Genomic DNA, 19,427 nt, shown 5'->3' with positions numbered 1-19,427 from the left:
AAATAACAAAAAAAATCAAGTAGCCTACATTTAAAGTGTTTAAAGTTTTGTGTTTTATTTTTCACTCCACTACATTTTACATATTGTACTTTATGTGTATTTATTTACTCTGTTCACATTTTCAAATTCCCCACTCGCCCCATCCTGGGCGGTCCTCTTCCTTCAAGCTTGGGTCCTCTACCAGAGGCCTGGGAGACTGGGAGAAGTCTGCGCAGTATCTAAGCTGTTCCTAGGACTGCGCTCTTCTGGACAGAGATCTCAAATGTTGTTGCTGGAGCCACTTTCCCAGTTTGTGGGTTACAGCCGATACAGTGCTCCGATTACCACTGGAACCACTATTGCCTTCACTTACCACATCTTCTAGCTCCTCTCTAAGCCCTTGGTATTTTTCAAGCTTCTCATGTTTCTTCTTCTTGATGTTGCTGTCGCTTGGGATTGCTACATCTATCATACTACCTTCTTCTGCTGTTGTAGATGTTCCTCTACACTATGCCAGCCACTTGGTTATAGCGTTCCAGGTGTGCCATACCTGACTGCATTTTACACCCCGCTGTTATGTGCTGGACTGTCTCAGGGGCATCTTTACACAGCCTGCACCTTGGGTCCTGTCTGGTATGGTAGACAGGACCCCGGCCTCTATTGATCTTGTGCTCAGAGCTTGTTCTTGTGCTGCCATGATTAGTGCCTCTGTGCTATCTTTCAGACCAGCCTTTTCCAGCCACTGGTATGATTTCTTGATATCAGCCACTTCTTCTATCTGTCGTTGGTACATGCCCTGCAGGGGCTTGTCCTTCCATGTTTCCTCCTCCCCCCTGCCTCCTCATCACCAGATTTCTGCTGCCTGAGATATTCACTAGCAGGTTATCACTTGGGGCCATCTTCCTGATGTAGGCTACTCCTGGATCTTTGTTGTTTCATCCTGGATAGTGGCTCTGACGCTCCTCCTACTAGTCCTCAGCCACCCTCCTTCCGCCTGGTGTATAGTCTTAGGGTGTTGCACTGCTGGACTTGGGGTGAAAACCGCATTGTGAGGAGCTTTCTTGTCTTGATATCAGTGGCTTCTATTAACCTTTGGCCAGGTCATTATACCAGCTGGGTATCTAATGACTGGCTATTTTTAAATACATTTTATATATATATATAATATATTTAAAAAAAACATGAGTATATAAAACTTAACCTAAAACTGATAAACAGTATATAATGCAGTTACAATGAGCTCCATCTGGATACTGCTACTTTCACTTTTACTTAACATTTGGTTGCTAATACTTCAATAGTTTTACTTACTATATTGATGTATTATACTTTTAAGGATTTGCACTTTTACCACCTCTACTGTAATCGACAGTGCTTCAGAATGAGTACTTTTACTTCTATTACCTGAGTACATTTTACTGCTAATGCATCTACTTTAAAGATGTTAACGCCAAGCTGACACAAATGTATATATTATATAATATTTCCCACACCATTTACAGTATTTGGATTATAGTAATTTAATATTATTTCAATTTAATTAAATTGAAGTCATCATTAATTAATAGTATTACTGGTAGACTTGACATACATACAGTATATGAACATTACCTTAATCAACCATGAGCTACACGATCAGAACTGTCTTTGTACAGGCATGTGCAAAACCACACAGTACAATCACATTAAGATAATCTTAAGCATGAATTGACAATGTGTGAATTTCAACACCCACTAAACCAAATATATTTAAGTGTGTATGTGGCATGAGGATGCTGTTATGCTCTGTGAAGCACATTAAGTGGGATGAATGCGTGGGTGGGTGTGGGGGAGTTTTTTTATGGTGAGTAACTGGTAATGGAATCTAAACTTCCTTTATCCCCTCTAGAAAATTGTAAACTTTTGTGGGGAAAAATGTGGCGTTAAACAAAAAATAACAACTTACTCACACCCTCACTTGAGAATATACATAAACTTTAAAACTTAAACTTAAACTTAAAATAGAAATGTATTCACCAAAATGGTCTCTGATGAGCAGACATTTCCTTATCAAATAAGACATGAAAGAAACAGCTGGTAGATGAATGACGGTGTATTCAGGGGAAGGTGGCCAACATGTCGGGACATGTCACAATTATAGACATTTCAAGTGTGGCATCATTGCATTCCTGAAGCTTTAGTCATCTGGCACTCACCTTTACCCCATTTTCCCTTCATATGTAACCATCAACCACATAAAAAAAAAAAACTGCGTGTGTGTCCTTATTATCACAGGGTGTAGTATTGTTGAAATCTGAAATATGAGAAATGGGCCACAGGTGTATATATAGGCTTTGTTAAATGTCATGCCTCTGGCAGTTTCCGTTTTTGTTAATTGTCTCTATTCTCATTCATAAGTTATGAAGAGACAGAAGGCCATAATTGAATGTCTTAATTTCTATGTAGATGAGGATCATTAATCTGCACAATTTTTTTCTCTTTTTCCTCCCCAAAAAGGACTACAAACTGGGTTTAACTTCAGTGAATTTTTGACAATGAACAACTGACAATCCTTATTCCTATGAGAAGAATTAGCAGTAATGTGAGACAGTGGTGCATCAACAGCTAGGAGAAATCATCCCTTGCCGGGAACTCTGTCCTTAGGGACTGCAAGGTCAGCAGCTGTTGTGACTGACTAAGCTTACCAAATCTATAACATGCAGTTTTTGAATCTTTACTAGGTGCTATATTGTGCTTGCGAGTAAAAAACAGTCGTTGAAACGGATGGTGGTATAATTGAGCAGCTTTGTGGCGATGCACTGACTCATCTCCACAGGCATGCATGCACATTGATGTGGTTTGTAAAGTGAGAGTGACTGCCAAAAACCTCAACAGAATTAGGCAAATGCACCCAGCTTTACCCACACTTTAAAATCTATTTCATAACTGATCCTGTAGCTCATATGCAACCTTGAAATTCATGTCTGTTTTTCTTGTTATAAGAGTAACTCTCAGTCCTGACAGCTATGGGGAAAAATAGGTGGAAATGGTTTACTTTTGTTATGTAAAAGTATTTATACTTTTGGAAGTATATTTGTAAGTCCACAATTTCCTGTTAACATATTAGTATGGTTTACTTTTAATGAATTAATTAATTACTGAATACAAATATTTTCATCATTTCAAGGTATTTGTGGTTCTAAGTTAACTTAACTTGAAATTGATAAAGTTAATTAGCCTAACATTAAGTTAATGATAAAAGATTAATTAGTTTAATTAACCCCTGATGTTTTACATTTAAATTTAATTTCAGTAATTTCACTTTGACATTCACTTTGTTTATTATTTAAGTAGTATAGGCCTACTTAAATCACAAACAAACAACAAACAAACAGTACAAAATCACAAACAAACTCCGTGGTGGTTTACATTGCTCTCAATGACATGACAATGACTTAAACAGAAATAAACAAGAAGAACAAAGCTGAACAGGTAAAATTAACAGGACTGTTTTGTAAGCCTACACAAGTATGTGAAAAAATAGGTATAGCCTAAATAAATATAAAAAAACGCCACCAATGGCCAACAAGAATAAAATAATAAATTAAACGTCTAAGTCAAGTGTTCTGTAAATTGTAATATGTATCTGCTACAAAATCCTACATCTGCTTTTATTTTGTAATTTCATAAAGTGAAATAGTGATAAACTTGTTAAAACGAGTCAAGTATTATTCTATTCATTTTGCTTGTTGGAATTGTAATGATCACATCAAATAAAAAAAGAAGGTATATTTACGGTAAAGTACAATTTATGTAACCATACTTTTTTGCTTTTTACTTTGCCCAAGTAGATTTTTACTTATATTATGCAAGTGACTGTACTTCCATCGGAGTAGGAAATTGTAGTAGTAGTTTCTGTGTGAGGAATCCCCATACCGTGTGCTACTCTGAGGAGGAAACTCTCACCATATATGGTCAATGACGTCACTACGCATGGTTTGATCCGTGCGAGGTTCCAGACAACACTATTTCCCGTAAATACAGAGGGGCGTGGTGAACCTATAGTGCCGCTTTAAGAATTTACAACCTCACAATCATTCCCAGACTTTGGCTTTTAAATGTATGACTACGGACGATAGAATGTACTGAAAGTCGTTTTCGGAAGTTTTAAGGCGATTTGAAAAAAAGCGAGGCGATATTTTGTTTCTTGTTCCCCCTGAAGACATATTCGTTTGGACTCGACCGATTTGACCGATTTACCGCAATAAGGTGGGTTTACCCAGAGTTTGAATTGACACGCGAGATTCATCTGAAAGTAGCCTACCTTCGTGGGACCTGAAGACTTTTTACTGTAGCCTCCGCTGGATTCATTCAATCTTCTTTTCATTTAAACAGAAAGGATGTATCGAAACTTTGGGAGTCAAGGGAGAGACAATCCGGCGTACACAGGCAGCGTCTCTGGGTCAAACCCCCAGGGAAGCACCAGCACTTCAACCACAGAGCAGGAGCAGGTTGGTACTCTCATTAAACTAAGCTACAGGTTATCCCAGGCAGTTTGGGGTAAAATCGGTCAAACAGAATGTAAACTAAACTGTAAAAGTTTTAAAAAGTTGTGAATTTCCAGCTTCAATAAAGTAGTACACCTGTAATACTGTTAATGTCACATTATGTGTAATTTTTGTGTAGTTATACAAGTTATTATACTGTATGTAATTATTCAAACTCAACATATATTAACAAACATGATAATCTTCATCATTAGTTATGTTCAGTTTTATTTTAATGAATTTGAACTAGACCTCAGAAACCATGCCTTTGTTATTGATCCCATTACAGTAGCCTACTTCCACTAACTTTATCCACATTTTTCTTTTTAATCTATTCTTCCAGAAGTTTACAATGGCTGGCAGCAGTCAGTTTGTACCAAGCCTCAATGCCATCACAACCAACCAGGACCTCCAGTGGTTGGTCCAGCCCTCCCTCATGCATCCATCGGGCCCTTCACAATCTCCAGTACCTCCCTACCCAAACCTCTCAGGGGCACGGCCTCTGGGTCCACCACCTTCCCATTTTCTCAGACCAGGGGTCATAAGAGCAGCTGCAAACACTAATGCTTCAACAAGGCGCAGGAACGATGAACATGTAAGAAAGTAGTCCTTAAATAACAGAGTCTGAAACTTGATGAACATATATACTGTACACTGGTATTCTGATATAGACACGGATAATTGTGGATTTCTTGCGTTTCTGCTGTTTGAAAAGTGAGAGTTGTCAACCTGAGAGAAGATAGAAAAGCTCTCTTGGGAGTCATATTTTCCCTAGAGGGGATGCAGATAGTGAGATGTGGACAGTAGCTCAATCATTCCTGTGTAACTAGTGTGTAATATCCTGTAATACTCTCTGTGTCAAGACTTACAGTACACGTCAGATGAATCCATTTAGATATAGGGTAAGATAAAGAGATTTAATTTAATACATTATTTAAATAAGTTTAAAAAAAAAAGGAAAATTTGCTCTTCAGAGACAAACACACTGTTTATGTTCTTTGATGGTGAGTCGATGTTGACTCAGTGAAATGATCTGCTTTTTGTTAGAAGAGCAATATTACATGTCAAAACAAGATATCATAGATGTTAAGTGACCCAGTTCAACAGAACTTTAACCTTAAGAACCATCATGTTTGTCACCACTACAGTGTTGTTTTTTGGTTTCGCCATTGGCGCACCTTGGCACACATCCCTGTTGCAGTTTTGTTCTTGAAGTTGTAATTTCATGGTACAGGAAGTAGACTGGTCATGTGACTCACAGGGGCAAGTCATGTTCTGTGACTCACACCTGAGTCACTGCTGAGGGTCTGAGCGTGACTCATCACCCTGAAAGGGCGGGAAATATTGGATCAACGGCAGTTATTCAGTAGGGCGCTGGACGAAGTCAGAGTTAGGGTGTTACAAAGGTACAAAAGCAGACATTTCAAAATCATTCAGCCGCCATTACTGTGATGACTCAGTGCACACACATGGTGGTAGTATTTCTCATTTGTCATGTAGTCTGTGGTGGACTCCCAACATGTCACCCCATACGTTTGATAGTTTGAGTTTGTTGCCCAAAGCAAGAAAGTTTCATAATCTAACTAGCAAGACATTAAATGGGGTTTAGAGTTTTGACTCACTGTGTCAGGTTAACCTATTTTATGTATTGTAATCTTTATTATTCTCTCTCTCATCAAAGTTATCTCAGGAGGAGATGGAGAGACGTAGAGTAAGAAGGGAGCGGAATAAACTGGCAGCAGCAAAATGTCGCAATCGCCGCCGGGAGCTGACAGACACACTGCAAAATGTGAGTGAACATTGTACATTTGTCATAACATTAATACTTAAAATATGTATGAATTAACATATGTCTGTCTTTCTCTGCTTTCCCCTGGTGTAGGAGACTGACCAGCTGGAGGATGAAAAGTCCAATTTACAGAAGGAAATAGCGGAATTACAAAAGGAGAAAGAAAAGCTTGAGCTGGTCTTGGAGGCTCACCGTCCCATTTGTAAAATAGAGGAATCAGATTCGGATTCAGACACAAATCCATCAAATTCCTCTTTGGGAGGAATTAAACTGGAGCCACAGGACTTCAGCAGACCTGGACCCTCAACCAAACTACCAAGAAAGATGGAGAAGCCTAAACCAAAGATAACCATCCCCACCAACCCTGTGAAATCGACTGGATCTACTGTTGCCACTGAATCAGAGTCTCTCCACACCCCAGTTCTCACATCCTTCACAGCTGGTATGGTTTTCACCTACCCCTCTGCTTCTTTAGACACCAGCGCCTCCATCACGTCCCATGCTACAACACATCAGGGAAACATCAACCAGTCTCAAGCCCCAGAGCCCTGTGGGATAGCTCATCGCCGCAGCAGCAGCAGTGGAGACCAATCGGATCACTCCCTGCACTCCCCAACCATCCTCACTCTGTGATTGACGGCCATGTCATCCTGGCAAAACACTAATGCTCATTTCATCATGTGTGATCAAAAGAATCTGTGGGAAACATGAAAGAAATGAAGATGATGATAACCATTTCAAAAGGAGCTGCGTGCATCTGCTTCATTTCTTCTCTTTAGAAAGTTGATTCTTTACTTAGATAATATGCAAATTAGTGGCACTATAAGGATATGAATGTTACACTCTTTCTAGTATTGATATAATATAAAGTTTTTATATTCCTCATTTTAAAACCTATCAAGTAGAATGAGTATGTTTGAGGTTTATTATGAAAACATTGCATGCAGAATTATAGAATTCTACAAGCTTTCTAGAAATAACTGATAACTCCATCAAATAATATATTTATACCGATAATTCAGTATATTTCATTTAATGACTTTGTTACATTGTCATGTTATGTAACACTTTATAAACGTCCTCACCAAGGGAAATAGAGTACTTATAAATAAAGTGTCTTTATTTTTTATGAATATTTTAAGAATCCTAATATTGTCTATGGAAATTATTGACCACTAAGGCTGGGCCGTAGGAGTTAATATAGATTATATCATCACATATTTATTTTTAAGAGTGTAATATATTTCTGTTAACGTTTTTATTGTCTCTGACAAAAAAAATGTTTTTGTGGGCAGTACCTTACTTTGATCTTTTGTCAAAGCTGTACTACTTCACAGACAATAAAGAGCAAAGGTTCATAACAATGTGAAATTTGTCATGGTGTAATATTATTCTTATTCTTAATAAAAACAAACAACAGGAGGATATGATTAGACTTAAATGCATCTTAAAAACAACACATTAATCAGATTCAATTGAGCATAAATCATTTAAAAAATGTTTGTGAACACTGAGACACCAGAATAACCCAAACTGAAACATAAATACTGTAGGACTGACTTATTTTTTTTTGCGTTTAATCGACTAAAAATTAAGCTAAATATTTTTTGGTTGCAGGTTCTTCAATGTGAGGAATTGCCTTTGTTTTTTATATAATTGTAAACTGAATATCTTTGTGTTTTGGACTGATGGTTGGGGGAAAAACAGCAATTTGAAGACATAACATCTGACCCTGGCAAATTACAATGGCTATGAAAGATTTTATACATAAAACGACTAATGAAGAAAATAACTTATAATGAAAATAATCAACCCTTTTAGTGTCAATTAGTCAAAGGGTTGGATGGCTGCAATATATACTGACACACTCTTATGACTGCTCTATACCCCTCAACTGTGAACACTGTGTTACTGTTACTCCATTTACCAAAAATGAAGCAAATCTCTTGCTAATACATACATGGCTCAGAGGGCATTAGATTGCTCCGCTAAAATGGGGTTAGAGAGAGAAATAGAGATGAATGAGAGTCAGATTGAGAGCTCGAGAGCATGAGGGAGAAGAAAATCAGTATGTATGCTGCTGTCAAAGGCTGTCTGTGCATCACTAAGTGGCTAAAAGCATTACTGCTCTCTTCAGCTCTCCAGACAGTGCAAATAGGGATCCAAAAATAAAACTGATGAACATCCATAAAGTCAGTCTGTGTGACATGACGGGAGCATCAATCAAGCGCAGTTGGTTCAGACACGAAGGTCAAAACAAGTGCAGAAATCAATCCTTCATTCTGCATCATGTAAATGTGTAAATGTTCATTTCTGCAAAGTCAAACACGCAAAGAAAGGTCAGAACAGCAGCACAAAGTGTCATACCCACTGTATTTAAAGCTCTTCAATGCACTACGAGCATAGCCCACCAATAAACAGCCAACAACAAAATAAGTCTTTTCTAATCCATGTGCATTATCTATGATTTAAACTGAAATCGGTTAGTAATGCTAGTTAATACAGATAAATCAAGATAAAGAAGGGTCAAAGTTAAGATTATCCCTAATGTTACGGGGTAAATACAAAGCATGAGTTACAGAAGACAAAGGTGACGGTTGCCAACTTAAACAAACTCTGTGATATGCTAATTGAACATCAACAACAATGTAATAAAAAATGTAATAGAAGGGAATTTAAACAGCTTGGTTTAAAAAGAACAGAAATCATTCAAACTTGTAGACCTTCCAGTTTGATACAAAGAGTTTCCAGTTGGATTTTTAAAAAAAGTGACAAAACTTGTTTAGTTCAGCTCTGAGTGAGGTCCAAGGACATCTATCATGTCTGATCCAAAACCTTAACACGTGTGCTGGCTCTGCCCCGGCTCTCGCACATGTACATTATGCGCAGCAGCCCCACCTACAGTAAACCTGAATGGCCTTCACATCAGACTAGTTAACAGGCCTGTACAAATTGTGACAATCATCATGCACATATGGCACTCCAATCCTGTCCTGAGGAAGAGAGTGCATAAAATATTACACATTATTGGGCATCTAGCAAAAGCAAATACCAAATAGTTTCATTTTTTTCTTTTATCACAACTCATCTACTTCAGTGCTATTGGAATTCAGTGGACTAAATATGGCTCAAAACTGGATTGAAATGAATCTTTAGATCTGTGATTTAAAGATCCATGGTAGCACTGTCCAGTGCAATAGAAAAAAGGCTTCTACCAGTGTAGGCTAGTCCAGTGCATGAGATAAATTTATATATGTGACCCACCTTTTTGGTCCCATTTCTTTCTTTTTTTTCAACAACAGACCACTGAAAAAAGAGAATTCCCCAAAACAGAGGAGTCATTAGAAAAAGCACTGTAAAATGTAGATACATTTTCATCTAGCAAACATCTATTAAATGTCTTTGTAAAGTCCTGAAAATGTCTATAGAGGCGGATTCTTTGTCAAGTCAAAACCTAGTGACACACATCTTTGCAGCATTCAGAAAGCCCTAATGCTTTGCACCAAACTGATTTGTCTGACAAAGCTTCTGTGTCTCAGTTCTGTCAAACACATCACACCTAGTCTACAGAGTCCTTATTTGAATCGGAGAAGCCCTGACTGCTGACATAAACCTGCCATCAGTCATCAGGTGAGCACACCAGGTGGAGCTGGTCTGGGCTTCCCACGCTGCCTGTGCTGGAGCTTCCGTCCCCCAGGTCCCGGGCCACCATGCAGGGCAGGTTGAGCTCGGTGGACCCTCCGGGGCTGGAGTCACTCCTGCTGACACACTCCTCCTCCAGGACCAGGCACAGCTCCTTCAGGTCCAAATTCTCCTTCACCAGCCCGTCCTGCATGCGCTCCAGGTCGGCGAGCTTTTTCAAGTAACCGCCCAGGTCCTCCCGCATCACTTTAGCTGCATGATGCCCAAACAGCTGCCATTCCCTGGCCAGCTTCTTCACTTTGAGTCGGTCGTCGTCCAGGAAGCAGCACAGGTCCCGCAGCTCCCCGTTTTCCTCCTGCAGGCGCTGGTTGATGACTTTCAGTTCCCTGATTTCAAGGAGGTGTCCCTGCAGCTGTTTATTTACCTCTTTTATCAGCCGTCCTCGCTGGATGAGAGCTGAGATTTTCTCCGACTCCTCTTTACGCAGCCGGCTCACCAGCTCCTCTTTGGAGCACGCCAGCAAATCCTCGTCAGACATCTTTGACAGCTCTCTATTTACTATCTCACCTTCGCTGCCCATTTTCTATTAAACACCTAGCCTACACCTAGAGGGTACCTGAGAATCTATTAAAAGCGCTGAGATGTAGCTGGATGCTTCAATGCTCAACACAGAGTCATCACATCCTCTTCCTCTGCATACAGTGTTTTCCAGATGTCATGTAGCCTATGCAATCACCGGAGGCCAAATCATTGCATAAACATGTGATTTCTTTATTTTGATGGCTTTCTTTAGATGGACTTGAGTCCTAATTTGTGCTGAACCCAGTGTCTGTTCTCCGTGGAAGACGCCTTAATGAGGTCGTGTATGAAAATGCAGCGCAAACCTCCATTAATGTCAATCTGTTATCCTCTCAACAGCAGGCTGTGTTCTCCAAAGGCCTCCAGGAATATAACTGTCCTTATTTTACCTCCTCTCGCAGTATTTTGAAGGCAACATCAGCCCCTTGGACTCTTCTGTAGCCTACTGTATGTACAAAGGCCCGGTCGATCCACGGAGGCTTAATCCAGCAGCCTCGGATACACACCCAGCAGATGTTGAGATTTTACGTCGCTGGCATCGTCTCGTCAGGCTGTGCTCCGATCGCCTCGGCTGAATGAACACCGTTCCCCGTTAGCTGGAGGATGAGTCCGTACGATGCAGCAGCTTTTTACAAACGATTCATTCTTTAGATAAAAAAAACAAACAAAATAAATCAAAATCCAATCTCGCCCTTTATCCGTTCAAAATAAGTGCATCATCTCTGCTCATCCACTGGGGCTGGACTGTTACCACAACAATGTCCGCCTCCGCCACTTTCACGGCTGTGACTCCGCTGAGCAGCGAGCTGCGTGTCAAGTTGGAGAATTACCGAAAGTCAGTCTTTGCAGCCTTCAAAATAAAATCATTGACTCGTTAAATTTTAATGAAAGAAGTGACAGTAGCCTATTGTATTTAACTACAATGTAGATTTGTTACTTTACGCAGTGTTTACTTTTATTGATGGTGTCTTCCTCGGGTTTCAGTGCAATCATGTTCCTCAACAACATTGGTTTTATTTTGGGTGATTTTTCACTTTTTATGATGACTGCTGGCTTGACACTTCGGTTTGACAGTAATCAGACATAGTCTATTTGTGGTTTCCTCTGAGGTTTACAGTGGCTATTCACATACCATACTTATGGCATGATAGTAAATGGCAACATAGAATCGACCAGCTCAGTGATCCAGCAACTGACTCTGGCCATCTCAGCTACATTATGAAAAACATTAAGATGTGAGGGTGAAAATCTGCTCCATGTGCTCTCTCAGTGAGGAACATGTGCGCCCCCACTGGGATTCAAAAACATACTTTTACCTTTATCATGCTATGAAACCGAAACAACATGGATAAGTACAATCCAAACAGGGAACGTGTAGGAAAGGCCTGTGTGGAGCCACTTCCCCTGGGGGTGGCGGTGGGGGTGGGGGGTTCTGTTCATTTGAATGGCCTTATCCTCAAAACTGAAGACATGACCAGATCTTTGCTATCGCCAAGCATTTGCAAAACACGAAAGATGTCTAAATAGGCTCTACGTGCTTGGAGTTCACTACAAAGAAAGATGTACAGTACAATGCAGTTATCATGAGTGACTCCTGGTTGTAGGCCTACTCCTTTCTTTTCAATGAACACTGGCGGGTGTGACTGCAGGCTTTTTTTCCATGGGTTTATGCTGAGGCATTCAGCCACATCCTTCCGCTCTCTGTCCCACCTCCATTGTTTCATTGAGGCCATAACAATGTAGGGTGTTAACCGTGCAAGGGGGAGCTGGGAATGGAATCAGGGTGTCATGTGGGGTTAGAAATGAGAGTATTGATGTGCAGCGAGAGATCCGACAAAAAGACATGTTTTCCCTTATGTTGTGATTTTGAAGGACACATGCAGAAACACAGAAAGGGAGGGCGAGTTGAGGGATTTGCAGGGATTTATTAAGATTAATCGCCGGAGGAAAAGAGAGCAGAGTGTGTAGCCTACACGCAGCTAAAGCACGAGGGCCTGGTGCTCACACAGCGGCCTATTTCTGATCCGACAACATTTTAAAATAACTAGAGCAAAAATGTGAGGGCAAAGATCAACAACGGGCTAGGCTGACAAATGCGTTGCGTCTTAGTGATCTCCTTGCATCGCACCGTCCGTCACTTAAGGGTATAGGCCTATTCAGCTGGCAAGATGTGACTCTGCCAATAGGGTCAAATCGGTAACGACCTATACAACCTCACAATCATTCCCAGATTAGATCCATATATACGTTCAGAGTAGGCCCCAATAAAACAACCATGTAGTCTAGCCCTATCAATTCAGCAACTATGATGAAACTGGTTAACATTCTTTCGATAGCCTAGGCCCTACTAATGGAGTTCTGACAAATTACTGTATTATTAATACATTATCCCTAATTAAAATCAATTTCATTTCATTGATAGTAACCTACAAAACGCAGTCCATTAGGCCTAATGCTTTTATTGATTGATGTTCTGTTAAATGTTTCAACAATTTGGTCTGCACAGTATTCACTGGTCAGAAAAAAACCTTCTCGTAACATAGTAGCATAATCAATACATATTATTATTTATAATTTATGGGCGTTATTAGTCCCTGTGCCACATTTTACCCATAAAGGAGAGACATCTGCTTTGGCTCTACTGTGCCTGAAGCAGCAACAGTCGAACGAAGAATAGTTGCGATAATAGAACGTTGGAACGTTCAGTGTTGTAGCGAATAAGGCGTCAAAAGCGGAAAAGTAACGCAGATAAATAATGTTGAAGAAGCTCTGACAGGGGAGGTAGCCTACTGGAAGTGGACAGTGGATGCTAGAGCAAAGATGACTCTACCACTATGATAGTTTCAAAATAAAAGCATCATTTCTACAAATAGATTACTTGACAAAAAAATCTTACATTTTGTGGGAAACACATAATCCCACAAAAATCATTATGCATTCTGAGAAATAGGCTATGTGATAATACAAAAGAATTAAAATGTGTGCACGGATGCAGGTTTTGGTTTACACACACTGCGTCTTTTATTGGTAGGCTACTGCACAATAAATACTGCGTGTGAGAGCACTTGCTCTGGTCTGCACTTCAACAATATATGCACATTTATTATAAAACCTATGACAGCATGTTGTCAAACGTTAATGAACATTACAACAGTAAACACTGAATAACACAAGTTCAATATAGCCAGAGGTAGGCTACACATATTATGAAAATAATAAAACAGACAAAGTATAAGACGAAATATTGAACATTAGCCATCTGCTAATCAAAACAATATTTAATTTATTAATTCTTTTTTTACAGTCTATGCTGCTTCTGTGACGTAACAAACCGGAAGTTAGAGTAGCATGACTGCTGTTGTTGACACTGAGCATCCATAGCAATACAGTAATGCTAACATTTGGTAGATGTTCGTGTTTTAAACCACGTGCGCTAATTTCCTGATTTTGCCGTCTTGATAATTTGGTCTTAATTTACCGTTTTGTTGTCTGGTTGTCAGTTTCGTCTCCGCTGAAGCTGCTAACTTTGCGACGTAGCTAGCTAGCATAATAGGCTAGCCTTTAATAGAGGTAACGTTAACGTCAGTTGGCTAATTAGGACGCCATGGAAAGTTCATCCAATAGGATTTAACAGTATATTTGCATTTCAGTTTTTATTGTAGCTTGGTGCTTGAAACTGGTTGGGACAACACTCAAAACAAGGTATAATCAGGGTATAATGTGTGTGTTGGTACTTAAAATGGCGTTGAGGTAACCTGACAGCTGATTGTTATTGGCTACTTAAGATAAACAAACGTTAAACAACTCCTGACACACTTGCTTTTACTTCTTTGCTTCCACGCAGATGGCAGTGGAGCTGGATGTGTTCGTGGGTAACACCACTATCATGGATGAGGAGGTTTACCAGCTCTGGTTGGATGGATACACAGGTATGAGTCACACCACATATTTATGGATCTCTGGGTCACAATGTACTCCAGGAGACATACTGATGAGTATGGGTGCTTTTATTGAGTCCTGGTTTGTTGGAGTTATCTTACAAAGATCCACACAGTGTTGGTTTTACTGGAGTTTGGTTAAAACACCATACAAAAAAAGCAGTTGGGGTCAGGACCACCCAAGGGATCACAAAATAAATCTGAGGGGTCGTACAGTAAGATGATTAAAACATTGTAAATAAAGAAGAGCAAATATTGCTGCCACACAGTGTTACGTTTCTTTTTTTACTGACTTTCGTTGTGTGTGACAGAATTGGAAAACACATAATGCAACCTAAAATGAGCTGCACACATATTTGGCATTCTCGTCCACATCTTGCACATAATGATGGAGTGGCAATTCAGTGCTGCTGTATTTTCACACCTAGCCTCGCATTGCCAGACCTTTCTCCACAGCACTGCGGAGGAAGGTCTGTCCCTTCCACCCAACATTCCTGGATAGAAGAAAAACGTGCTGTGGTTTACTGGCATTTCTTTAAACCACTCACAATTGTCTTGGGCGGGGCTAAGCTCTGGACGCAGCGAGTGTGGCTCTTTAAAATGGTCTCAGGAAGGAACTTGTTTAGATGAAATATTTGCACCCTGCAAAGAAAACGCCACATACAATATTAAATGAAGTTAACTGTTCACACAGTAACGTGAGCTATGGATAGCTGGATGGTTAAATGTAATTTGCTCTTACCAGTGGATTGCCGTGTGTATTTTGTCCATAGGACATCCTCACCAATCGGTCCCAAAATGTCCTAGTTAGAGAGTAAATGCCGTAAACACATTCTTTGTAAATCTTTACAACCATTCCCTGAACGAGCCAAGCAGGCCTGCCTTGGTGCACGATCCAAATTTTCCTTGAATCTTGCCATTTTCAGCCTGTAACATTGCTGAGAGGTTCCAGCTAATGCTGCTCGATCCGATCAGAGTTTAAAGTTAACTCAAGGAAAGTTAAACTTCCGGTGGCACCGGAACTATCCCGTAAATGAACCATCGTCGATATAGACTAAGTCACACCTAACCAGTAGCTTTATTAGTACGTGTTGTTACACATAACTACAGCCATGGTTGGATCACCTAGCATGTCTGATTTATCTGACAGTGAACGATGCAGTGAAGGTGCGAATGGAAGGAGGAGTGATGGAGGAGTGTGAGGCGAGTGCAGATGTTCTGCTGAGTGACACCATGGACCAGTACAGGACCTTCCAGATGTGTGAGCGTCTGCTGCACAGTCCATCCAAACTAGCCAACCAGCTACTGTTCCAGATCCCACCTAATCGACAAGCCATGCTCATAGAGAGGTGCAGTAATGATGCTCTCATTAATTCTCCTTCAATTATCTGACGTGTTTCCAGTGTCTGATGGGAAGGTATATTACACATCTCATTGTTTTTCTATCTTTGGAATATGCCCCTTCCTTGAAACATGTTATTCTCCTGTCAAGGCAGCTATTACCATGGCATGTATTTGTTATTAAACACCACTACTTATTTTTGTTTCCTGGCATAGTAAATGAGAATATATTATACTTACAAGTTTCCTCTTTTGTCTTCTTGTTTAGATACTATGCCTTTGATGATGCATTTGTCCGTGAGGTCCTGGGAAAGAAACTGTCCAAAGGAACCAAGAAAGACTTGGACGATATCGGTGCCAAGACAGGTGTGACACTGAAGAGCTGCAGACGACAGGTAAGAGCATTCTGAACACCATGACTGTTCATCTAGTTTTTAAATGGTCTGGGCTCACTATGTATCAGAGGAGTCTGCAGCAGTTTTAAAAGTTAATTTTAGTTGTGAAACCACCATGATTTGTTCCTGGTCCTAATCTGACTTTCAGTTTTGTACTGGCTATTGTATGCGACGCCTTGATTGACTAACTAACTTTATTGTAGTTGCTTTATATTTGTTTTGAGTTTCAGTGACAAGCTGAATTTCTGGCACTTTTAACATTTTATATTAACATCTGTTATTGTCTAATATATTTTTTGTGCTGGTTTTATACAAGACGTGTTGTTGTAACTTTAGTAAGTCTCCTGCATTGTGTGTTTAATTTCAGTTTGACAACTTCAAACGTGTTTTTAAAGTTGTGGAAGAGCTGAAGGGACCCCTGGTGGAGAACATACGTCACCACTTTCTTCTTTCTGACAAGCTTGCAAGGTAATCTGTGTGAAGAGCAGAGTACAATATTTATTTTCCAAAGCATTGGTATTGCTTCAGTTGTGTTATGTTGTAGTTTTTACGATGAATTACTACATGGGTTTGTATTTTGTTTAACTCGTTTTTTTGTCAGCTCCAATAATGCGTCTTCTGCTTATTTCAGGGATTATGCTGCCATTGTTTTTTTTGCCAACCATCGCTTTGAGACGGGGAAAAGAAAGCTGCAATATCTCACATTCCAGGACTTTGCTTTCTGTGCTGGGCAGCTTATCAGCAACTGGACCGTTGGGGCTGTTGGTGAGCCATTTGTCTTGTTTCCTTTGGCCGTTTGCTGCCATTTTTATCTGAGATGTTAGGGACATGTATATCATTTAAATCAGCTATGTGACATATATATCTCTAATCTTGAACTATCTTATTGTGTCTTAGTTTGAGGCTTACAGATAGATAAAACATTAGTGGTAAATCCAAGAACAACAAAAACAGAAAAAATGACAAAATATACAAAGGGCTTAAAATACATTTCTCACATAAGAACAAAATGTATGCTGTTGATGTTGGTTATTATACAATAAGGGACATTTGGAGCATTGCCTCCTTCAGTGAGGCCCACTGACCACCAGAGGTCCTTCAGGTTTTGCAGATCCTCATTAGAATGAAGATGAAGTCAACTTTGTAAGTTACCAATTAGTAAAGTTAACATTTTTAATTGGGTTAGGCAGAGTCGGATAATAATAAGCAAGGATAATAGTTCAGGACATCCTTTGAACGGATTTGACAGTGTCTGACTCGAGTTTGCTTTGTAGATAACATGGTGGAAGACATGGACGTGGATCTCGATAAAGAGTTTTTACAAGAGCTGAAAGAACTGAAGGTTTTAATCACTGACAAAGATCTGCTGGATCAACACAAAAGGTAACAGAAGCACACATTTTTGCTAATTACTGAACTTTTTACTAGTCTTTAATTACAATTTAATCCACACTCTCTTATTGACAATTTCTCTTTTTCCTTTCCCTCATCTCTGTTCAGTCTAGTCTGTACAGCACTCAGAGGAAAGACTAAAGCTTTTAATGAGATGGAGGCTAATTTCAAGGTGATACACCCTCAAAATATCCGAAATGTAAAATGTCACCAACTTCTACAATGAAAGTAATATAATTCTTTTCTTCTTCTTGTAGAATCTTTCCAGAGGCCTTGTGAACATTGCTGCAAAGTTAACCAACACAAAAGATGTCAGAGATTTCTTCATTGATCTTGTAGAGAAGGTGTGTACTTCTACACAATGTAGTTTCTATGTTTTCCAGGTGTTTTAAGCAAAGAAATCATTCAACCTATTTTTCTGAGGCTAGTTTTAAAGTCAGCCTTTGAGACGGTGTGATGTAACCTCTCCTCCCCTCCTTTTTATCCCCCAGTTTATTGAGCCGTGTCGTTCAGACCGATGGACAGCTGCAGACATGAGACTCTACCTCACTCACTACAACAACTCTGCACACATACTTGACACATTCAAGTGAGTTAATGTGTTTTTATTTTGTGAAGCTTTTCAAGTAGAGTGTTATCAATTCCCAAGGGGGCAACCCATACTAAAAAAACAGTCAGGATTTTGTAGGTCTATTTGAGAAAACTAACCAATAGACTGAATATTATATACATTTTGGCAGTCATTAAAGCAGCTCAAGCATAAAGTTGTATGTTAAAATCCTCTCTAATATTGCCGTCTCTGTTCTACCAGTGGGGGTCACCCTATCTCGCCCCTGATTTCTTAAACTGTAGTTACCTTGTTTCTCATGCAAACACTCTGGAATGTAGTTAAGGGTTTACACAGCCCTGCACCACTACATGCTTAACAAAGAGATATTCATAAAAAGATAGACCCCCCCCCCCCCCCATTACACTGAGTGGACAAAGTTTGCCTCATTTAATCTCTTCACCCAGATTTCACAATTACAGTTTGTCATGAATCTTACAGTACCTCTTGCTCCATTTACTTATAGTTTGCTCTCTTTCTGTCTCTCTGTTTTCTGCCCCTCAGACATCAGGCTGTGTGGGACAGATATATGGTCGTCATCAAAAGCTGTATCTTCAAAATGTATCACGACTGAAGCATTTTTTTTGCGGCTCGCCCCTCATTTCTCCCCACTCTTCCCTTGGTTTGTTTTCTGGCTGTTCCCCCCCCGAAGCCGTTATCTTAACCCTTCATTTTGTGCTTCCTCTGTTTCGTTTAGTCAGCGGTGATGAAAATTCTGCCTTTTAAGGCCCATTATTGCTTTCAGCCTCCCTGTTTGCACCCATTGTCCCTGCAGTGTCTGTACATTTGGTTTGTAAATAAAATTAACATATTTACATCAAAATGTCATTCTGTTTTATGTTATGGTTTTATCTGCTGTGTTATATGGAAGAATCATTAACCCATTTCAGGGACAAGATTTACTGATCTTGTGATTGTTGGATGGAGATAAAAGACAAAGAGAGAGAGAGAGACACAAATCATGTGCAAAAGTGAAGATGGCAGACCTGTAAAGCCCCGCTTCATCACTCTAAACTGTATTAGTGTTTTAAATTTTAAATACAACCAGCAGATTACATGCGTCATGGATTGAGACCTCTGCCCATGTCTGTGTGTGGTCATGGGAGTAAGGCACCAGCCAGGGGGGCACAGTTGGTCCAGCTCGGGGGTTGTCAGTGTGACTTTTAACAACATTCCCCGTAAAGACAGCTGCCATCTCTACCACCACCCAGAAAGATGGGACAGATAAACAATCTCAGG

The 19,427-nt window shown here is 39.9% G+C and overlaps 3 protein-coding genes across 3 annotated transcripts; 2 read left to right on the top strand and 1 right to left on the bottom strand.

The window, feature by feature from the left end:
- Nucleotides 1-4,003: 4,003 nt before the first annotated feature.
- Nucleotides 4,004-7,665, top strand: fosl1a (FOS like 1, AP-1 transcription factor subunit a). Its single transcript, XM_031303367.2, has 5 exons — nucleotides 4,004-4,227; nucleotides 4,354-4,469; nucleotides 4,849-5,100; nucleotides 6,187-6,294; nucleotides 6,388-7,665. Exons 2-5 carry the CDS (start codon nucleotides 4,359-4,361, stop codon nucleotides 6,925-6,927), a joined length of 1,011 nt encoding a protein of 336 aa, XP_031159227.1. The 5' UTR covers nucleotides 4,004-4,227; nucleotides 4,354-4,358; the 3' UTR covers nucleotides 6,928-7,665.
- A 983-nt stretch (nucleotides 7,666-8,648) lies between these two features.
- ccdc85b (coiled-coil domain containing 85B) lies at nucleotides 8,649-11,327 on the bottom strand. Its single transcript, XM_031303370.2, has one exon. The coding sequence runs from the start codon at nucleotides 10,514-10,516 to the stop codon at nucleotides 9,914-9,916; it is 603 nt and encodes a 200-aa protein (XP_031159230.1). The 5' UTR covers nucleotides 10,517-11,327; the 3' UTR covers nucleotides 8,649-9,913.
- A 2,514-nt stretch (nucleotides 11,328-13,841) lies between these two features.
- On the top strand, nucleotides 13,842-19,011 carry fibpa (fibroblast growth factor (acidic) intracellular binding protein a). The gene is made up of 11 exons (XM_031303349.2): nucleotides 13,842-14,217; nucleotides 14,360-14,444; nucleotides 15,604-15,802; nucleotides 16,063-16,189; nucleotides 16,557-16,657; nucleotides 16,821-16,954; nucleotides 17,464-17,572; nucleotides 17,690-17,753; nucleotides 17,839-17,925; nucleotides 18,073-18,170; nucleotides 18,693-19,011. Exons 2-11 carry the CDS (start codon nucleotides 14,360-14,362, stop codon nucleotides 18,760-18,762), a joined length of 1,074 nt encoding a protein of 357 aa, XP_031159209.1. The 5' UTR covers nucleotides 13,842-14,217; the 3' UTR covers nucleotides 18,763-19,011.
- Nucleotides 19,012-19,427: the final 416 nt, after the last annotated feature.

This window comes from Sander lucioperca, chromosome 1 (assembly GCF_008315115.2).
Source record: "Sander lucioperca isolate FBNREF2018 chromosome 1, SLUC_FBN_1.2, whole genome shotgun sequence".
Taxonomy (NCBI): domain Eukaryota; kingdom Metazoa; phylum Chordata; class Actinopteri; order Perciformes; family Percidae; genus Sander; species Sander lucioperca.
This window is presented reverse-complemented; position numbering and strand designations above follow the sequence as displayed.

What these genes read in the sequence shown, in the direction of transcription:
- fosl1a (XM_031303367.2), top strand. Translation starts at nt 4,359, where the DNA reads ATGTATCGAAACTTTGGGAGTCAAGGGAGAGACAATCCGGCGTACACA. An exon ending in GGCGCAGGAACGATGAACAT is followed by an intron (nt 5,101 to 6,186) that starts GTAAGAAAGTAG and finishes CTCTCATCAAAG; the next exon opens with TTATCTCAGGAGGAGATGGA. An exon ending in TGACAGACACACTGCAAAAT is followed by an intron (nt 6,295 to 6,387) that starts GTGAGTGAACAT and finishes CCCCTGGTGTAG; the next exon opens with GAGACTGACCAGCTGGAGGA.
- ccdc85b (XM_031303370.2), bottom strand. Translation starts at nt 10,516, where the DNA reads ATGGGCAGCGAAGGTGAGATAGTAAATAGAGAGCTGTCAAAGATGTCT.
- fibpa (XM_031303349.2), top strand. Translation starts at nt 14,360, where the DNA reads ATGGCAGTGGAGCTGGATGTGTTCGTGGGTAACACCACTATCATGGAT. An exon ending in TGAAGAGCTGCAGACGACAG is followed by an intron (nt 16,190 to 16,556) that starts GTAAGAGCATTC and finishes GTTTAATTTCAG; the next exon opens with TTTGACAACTTCAAACGTGT. An exon ending in TCATTGATCTTGTAGAGAAG is followed by an intron (nt 17,926 to 18,072) that starts GTGTGTACTTCT and finishes TTTATCCCCCAG; the next exon opens with TTTATTGAGCCGTGTCGTTC.